Source organism: Tupaia chinensis, unplaced genomic scaffold, assembly GCF_000334495.1.
Source record: "Tupaia chinensis unplaced genomic scaffold, TupChi_1.0 Scaffold000355_1, whole genome shotgun sequence".
NCBI classification, from domain to species: domain Eukaryota; kingdom Metazoa; phylum Chordata; class Mammalia; order Scandentia; family Tupaiidae; genus Tupaia; species Tupaia belangeri.
The window spans coordinates 813,129-819,400 of record NW_006159850.1 but is presented as its reverse complement, the minus strand read 5'-3'; the positions used below and the strand labels follow the sequence as shown (position 1 = coordinate 819,400).

The 6,272-nt window shown below is 66.5% G+C and overlaps 2 protein-coding genes across 2 annotated transcripts in view; one reads left to right on the top strand and one right to left on the bottom strand.

The window, feature by feature from the left end:
- The window catches only part of CDT1 (chromatin licensing and DNA replication factor 1), a 29,549-nt gene extending 25,817 nt beyond the window's left edge, over positions 1-3,732 (top strand). Inside the window, exons 10-19 of the mRNA XM_006152703.2 lie at positions 222-464; positions 539-690; positions 1,022-1,219; positions 1,290-1,435; positions 1,529-1,629; positions 1,827-2,015; positions 2,233-2,385; positions 2,458-2,647; positions 2,999-3,158; positions 3,436-3,732. Of these exons, the coding sequence (XP_006152765.1) occupies positions 222-464; positions 539-690; positions 1,022-1,219; positions 1,290-1,435; positions 1,529-1,629; positions 1,827-2,015; positions 2,233-2,385; positions 2,458-2,647; positions 2,999-3,158; positions 3,436-3,472 (1,569 nt within the window). The 3' untranslated portion in view covers positions 3,473-3,732. The remainder of the gene's footprint in view (positions 1-221; positions 465-538; positions 691-1,021; positions 1,220-1,289; positions 1,436-1,528; positions 1,630-1,826; positions 2,016-2,232; positions 2,386-2,457; positions 2,648-2,998; positions 3,159-3,435) is intronic.
- Positions 3,733-4,284: 552 nt separating this feature from the next.
- On the bottom strand, positions 4,285-6,195 carry APRT (adenine phosphoribosyltransferase). Its single transcript, XM_006152540.3, has 5 exons — positions 6,044-6,195; positions 5,750-5,856; positions 5,069-5,202; positions 4,782-4,860; positions 4,285-4,670 (listed from the first exon to the last, which is right to left on the bottom strand). Exons 1-5 carry the CDS (start codon positions 6,121-6,123, stop codon positions 4,528-4,530), a joined length of 543 nt encoding a protein of 180 aa, XP_006152602.1. The 5' UTR covers positions 6,124-6,195; the 3' UTR covers positions 4,285-4,527.
- Positions 6,196-6,272: the final 77 nt, after the last annotated feature.

Sequence of the window (6,272 nt, the reverse complement as noted above, 5' to 3'; positions counted from 1 at the left end):
AAGCGGCTGCCGGAGGCCGCGTGCACTCTCCGGCCTGGCTTGGCTCGTGTGGCCGGAGCGGGCCGCGGGGCCTGCGAGAGGTCCCTGCAGGTCAGGTCAGGACCCCGAGGGCCCGGAAGGAGAACCGGGGTTCAGACTCGGGAACCTCCGGAAGCCGTGGCGGGCTGAGCGGGGGTCTGACCCGGACTGGGTGCGGGCTGCGGGGCCGGACCCCCGCATAGGGCTTAGGAGGGCCTAGGTCCGCGAGATGCTGGGGACCCTGGCTCCTGGCCGTGCACGTCTGGTCCCCGGAGTCACTTCTCCCGACCAGGTGCTCTGGGTCTTGTCCTTGTTCATCCTGGGGTCCTTCCCAGCAGGGGTCAGGCGCCAGGACTTCCCCTGCCTCCGGCTCCCCAGGCAAGAGGAGAAAGAAAGGCACCCCCACCGCGGGTCAGCCAGGCCAGCCCGTAGCCCAGCAGGACGAGGTGAGAGGCTGGGCCCACCCTGCTGAGCTTGGGAGGGAGGGGTCCACCGGGGCCTGACGGCTCGCCCTCCCCAGGGCCCATCGGAGGACGCAGTCGCTGAGCTCAAGTCATGCCTGTGGCGGGCGCGGGAGCTGGAAGCGCGGGTGCAGGCGCTCAGGACCCACGCTCAGGAGGATGCCAGGGAACCCCGCACCCCGGATGCTGGAGGGCATCCCAAGGAGCCGTGGTGAGTCCTTGTTTGGAGTCAGTTACCCCAGGAAGGCTGCGTGGGATGGGGGTGCTCCGTTCAGAGGCAGGTGTGTTGACTTGGTGAGGAGCCGGACGGCCCTGCACAGACAGCGGACATGCTGGGGCGTCTGCAGGGCATCACTGGGTCCCTGTACCCCAGACCCTCTTGTCATCACTGGCCTCACAGGGCTGCCCTAGAGGCCAGGGCCAGCAGGCCTGAGCTGTGCCAGCCTCCTTGGTCTCTGGGTAGGGAGGTGGCAGGTGCGCTGGACCTGCCTAGCATGGGGCTGCTGCTCTGGCATTGCTCACGTGCTGGCCTCTGCCTGCAGCAGCGAGAAGGTGCCCGCCTACCAGCGCTTCCACGCCCTGGCCCAGCCTGGCGCCCCTGGCCTCGTGCTGCCCTACAAGTACCAGGTGCTGGCAGAGATGTTCCGCGGCATGGACACCGTTGTGGGCTGGCTGCACAACCGCCGAGAGACCGCCACCTTCGCCAAGGTCCAGCAGGGGGTGCAGGACATGCTGCGCAAGTAAGTGGCCGCGGGGGCCTGGCCTGCTGGTGGGGGTCTGCTCCCTCTGACCCCTCTGCCCTTCCTGCAGGCGATTCGAGGAGCGCAACGTGGGCCAGATCAAAGCCGTGTACCCTGCGTCTTACCGCTTCCGCCAGGAGCGCAATGTGCCCACCTTCAAGGACGGTGTCAGGCGGTCCGATTACCAGCTCACCATCGAGCCGCTGCTGGACGCGGGTGAGCACGGTGGCCCGTGGCGAGTGGGTGAGGGGCGGGTGCTGGCTGAGGCTGGCTGGGACTGGCCGGGACTCAGGCCTGGGCTCTCCACAGAGGCTGGTGGTACGGCCCCCCAGCTCACGGCCTCGTGTCTCCTGCGACGGCGGCGTGTCTTCAGCCAGAAGCTGTTGGAGCGGGTTAGGGAGCATCACAAGGTGAGCAGGCCCGGCCCTGCCGTGGGATGGGGCAGCGGTCCCAGGGTGGCCGCTGGGCCTGCCTCGCGTGTGGCCTGCTCAGCCGCCTGTACCAGGTAGCAGAGGTGAAGTGGCTGCCCCCAGGTTGCCCAGCACTAGGGCAGCCTGCCCTTCCTGTGTGCCCAGCTCACTCGGTGAGCCTCTACCCCTCTCCACAGGCCTTCCTGGCCTCCCTGAGCCCCCCCTTGGTGGTGCCTGAGGACCAGCTGATGCGCTGGCATCCGCGCTTCGATGTGGACAAGGTGCCTGACATCGAGGTGGCCGAGCTGCCCCAGCCGCCGCCTTGGGAGAAACCTGCCACGGCCCAGGAGGTGCTGGCTCGTGCCCGCGGCCTGATGTCACCCAGGGTGAGGCTGGGGGCTCTTGTGGTGGGTGGGGCCGTGCACCTGGCACCTCCCAGGTCTCACCCAGAGGTGGTAGCTGTGGCCTGCTCACCAGCAGCCTCTGTCCTCCTCTGGCTGGTGCGTTAGCACAGGCCGCGTCCTGTGGGGACCATGCCGAGGGACAGGGACTGCCTCTGGTGGGCTGGGGCATGTTCCTCATGACCTCACTGGTGTCCTCCAGATGGAGAAGGCCTTGAGCCACCTTGCCCTGCGCTCACCAGAGTCCAGCAGTCCTGCGTCCCCAAGCCAGGCCCTGCCGGCTACGCCACCAGCCACGCCGCCAGCTGCCTCTCCCAGTGCCCTGAAGGGGGTGTCCCAGGCCCTGCTGGAGCGGGTGAGAGTTCATGGGGTTGGGGAGGCGGGGCCTGGGGGCCTGCTGCCCACTGACCTGCCTGTGCCCCCACAGGTGCGAGCCAAGGAGGCACAGAGGCAGCTGGCTCAGATGACAAGGCGCCCGGAGCCGGAGCCGCCGCCGGCGCTGCCCGAGCTGGCCCGCGTGCTGCGTGGGGTTTTCGTATCTGAGCGCAAGTCGGCGCTCGCCATGGGGCTCACCTGCGCCAGGATGGTGGGCAGCTGCTGTACCACCATGAGCCCTGGTAGGTGCAGGCTGGGTGGGGAGTGACCACGCCTGCCCCATGGCTCTGCTGTGTGGCTTGGGGCTGCACCCTCCCCAGGCACCCTAGCCGGCCCCATGGTCCTTGGTCAGAGCAGGGTCCTGACCTGTCCACTCTGTCTCGGGCCCTTAGCAGCTGCAGGCGCGTCCTGCCGAGGCCTGCACTCCCACCCCCGAGTGCTCAGCTGCAGGCTCTGCTGTCTGCTCCTCTGGTCCCAGAGTGTCTCTGGGGACCCCCGGCCCAGGCCCAGCTGCGAGGCAGGGAGTGGTTTGCAGGCAAGCCCACAGTTGGGCTGCCTGCTGCAGTGCGTCGGCTCACACCCTCTCTCTACAGGGGAGATGGAGGAGCACCTGCTGCTCCTGGCCGAGCTGCTGCCAGACTGGCTGCGCCTCCACCACATCCGCACCGACACTTACCTCAGGCTGGACAAGGCTGCCGACCTGGCCAGCATCACAGCACGCCTGGCCTGCCTGGCCCGTGCCGAGGAGGCACTGTGAGTCTGGGAAGCTGCAGACAGACGGGCTCGCCGGCCTGGGCCCACTACGTTCTTGCCTCTGGTGGGATGGACTCCCCCCTTTGGCTGGTCCCCGGGTTCTCACCCATAGCCTGCCTGTGAGCAGTAACCTGGTTCTTGTGGGTGGGGCTGCCCAGAGGTGCTCACATCCTCGTGTGGTGGGGACTTTGCCGCCCCAGAAGAGCTGCTCCTGATCCCACTGAGTCACTGTCTAGACCACGTCCAGGGAGTATAAGACTGGTTATCTGTACACCAGGGGCCCGGCCTTGTCTCCTGCAAGAGGAAGACCCTGAAGATAGGCACATGAGGGGATCGGGGCCGAGGTGAGAGACAGAGACGGTCTGAGGAGGGCCTCCCCTTGAACTGGGAACTGGCGTGAAGAGCTTTTGAGCAATAAGAACTTGTGAAGACAAGGCTCCTCTGCATTTCAGCAGACCTGTTTGTTTCTACTTTTAACTAATTCAAGCCTTGAATCCATTTTGCAGTCCTGTCTTTTTATAAAGCTTGAATTGGATAAAGTGTAAGGTTAAATAAAAGTGTACTTCCAAGGTGACCCCTCATTGAAAGCCACACTGCAAGTTAGCAACTGCAGAGAGGCCTCTAGGTTGGAAAGGGTCCGGTCAGCCATGGGCCCGGTTGCTGCAAGGGCAAGCTGGCAGCCCCAGGCTGGAAGGGCTGAGGGCAGGCCCCTGGCCCCAGCAGGGCTGTTGTCAACAAAGCCAGTCAAGTTGCCGCCCAGCTGGCAGGTCTGCGAGGGTTACAGGCACTGGGAGGCCAGCTGGCAGCCCCACAGCAGGGCTGCTCTAGGCCTGCTTTTCCCTCGCCCGTGCTCTCCCAGCTGCTGGGGCACTGGTGGGACAGGCAGTGCTCTGTGAAGACGAGGCTGGGGCCTACCACAGGAGCAGATTCTGGGTGGCTCAAACACCAGGCCTGAGTGCCCATGGGTGCTTGTGTGGCCTCAGCTCCTGAAGTTCAGTTCCCTGAGGAGGGGGACCAGCAGTCCAGCCCCGAACACCTCCTCTGTCAGGCACCCCTCGAACACCCAGCCAGCAGCCCAGAGCTGCTCCGCACCCCACCCTGAGGACAGGATGACAAGAGACGTGTGCTGAGCAGAGATGTTTACTGAGTGCCATGTCAGGCCAGCCCACAGTAGTAGCAGTGGCCAGCCTGGTGTACCTCAGGCTACTGGCTCCGGGCTTTGGCACTTCTGGGTCTGCAGGAAGGGCCCTAGGCAACAGCCATGGACAGTGGAGCCACTTGCAGAGAAGTGGCCACTGGGGCCCCCTGGGATGAAGCTCCATGTCTTCAGTGGAGGACACTGGGCAGGGAGGGTGGCCATCCTGCATGGTCACTCGTACTGCAGCAGGGAGAAGAAGGGCACGGGCCCCAGCCTCTCCCTGCCCCTCAGCGAGGTCAGTTCCACCAGACTCACGCACTCCAGCACCTCTGCCTGCAGCTGGCCCAGCAGCTCACAGGCTGCACGCATGGTTCCTGAAGGAGGCAGCAGCTGGCATGGCAGCTCCAGTGCCAAGGGGCTCCCCTACCCCCCAGTGCGCCAGGCCCTCCTGGAGCCCAGGCTGTCTGCACAGGGGAGACCCTCACCGCCAGTGGCCAGCAGGTCGTCCACCACCACCACCTTCTGCCCTGGCTCCAGGGCGTCTCTCTGGATCTCCAGCTCAGCCTGCAGGGGGAGCAGGGCCCTCAGCTGAGACGCAGAGGCTGAGGGGAGCTCTAAGCTGCCTGCTCTGCCTGCATCCTGGTCTGCTCTAATGCTACCGCGTGGCCTCCAGCTGAGTGACCTGGCTTAGTGTCTCAACCTCTCTGGGCTCCCACATCTCCTGTGCAGCTCGGGCTTCAGCCGCTCTGGGGGTCTGGCCAGCGCCCCTCACCTTCCCGTACTCCAGCGCGTAGGAAGCCGACACAGTGGGGCCGGGCAGTTTACCACGCTTCCGGATGAGCACGCAGCCCAAGCCCAGTTCTTGCGCCAGGGAGGGGCCGAAGAGGAAGCCTCGGGAGTCTAGGCCTGTTGGGTGAGAGGCGAGGTCTTGGGCGGCAGGTGGCACGTCAAGCCAAGGCTGGATGGTGACAAGCAGCCGCCACAGAGACGAAGGGCACCGGGCCTTGGCTCCCGTTAAAGGCAAGTGCCGTCCACCCACCTACGAGTGTATGTACAAGCGTCGGCCTGCGTGGGGTCACACCAGGGCCCAGCCCATCCTTCACGGCCACTGCTGAACAGCGTGGTCTCAGGGAGGTCCTCTGACCTCTCCCCAAAGCTCGGCAGTCCATCTGCAACTAGGCTGGTGGCCACCCCACCTCACTACAGCCCCCACCCAGTGCACTGAGCAAGGAGCCCAGTCCCAGCAGGTGTTTCCGGCCCTCCCCAGGCTCTAGGAAGCTCTCAGCTGCTTGCCTGGGCCTGGGCCAGGAACTCGGGAGTCTCCGATCCCTCAAGGCTAGGGGTAGTGGGCAGGTGGATCCTCTGCCCACGGGGCTGCCTGGGCGTGTCCCCGAGCCCCCCCCCAGCAGAGGGTGCGCCCTTTCCTCCCGGCCGCAGGCCTCCCGCCGCTCGCCTGCGATGTAGTCGATCCTGTTCCCGTGGGTCTTCTTTAGGTGACTCGCCAGAAGGCGGATGGAAGCGCGGAAAGAGTCGGGGTCCTTCAGGAGGGGCGAGATGTCCCTGGGCACACAAGCAAGGCCGGCTGTCCCCGGGCTTGGGGGGGTGGGCGGGGGGCCTCGCACGCGTCCCGTCCTGGCAGGGCAACAGGGTCCCCCAGCCCGGGGGGTGGGGGCGCGGGCGGCCCCCGGCGGCCGGAGGCCGAGGCCGGGCTACTGCCGGTGCCAGGGCCCCCGGTCCACGCTCGTACCTGAACAGCACTCCCGGGATGGGGAAGTCCGGGAAACTGCGGATCCGCCGCGCCACGAGCTGCAGCTCAGGTTCCGCCATGACCGCGTGCTAGGGACTTTCGGCCCGCGGGGCGGCGCCAGCGCGGCGAGGGGCGGCGCCAGCGCGGCGAGGAGGGCCCGGGGCAAGTGGGATGGGCGTGTCTGACTCGGGGTCGCGGCGTCCTCTGCGGCGGGGCCGACCCGCTCCCG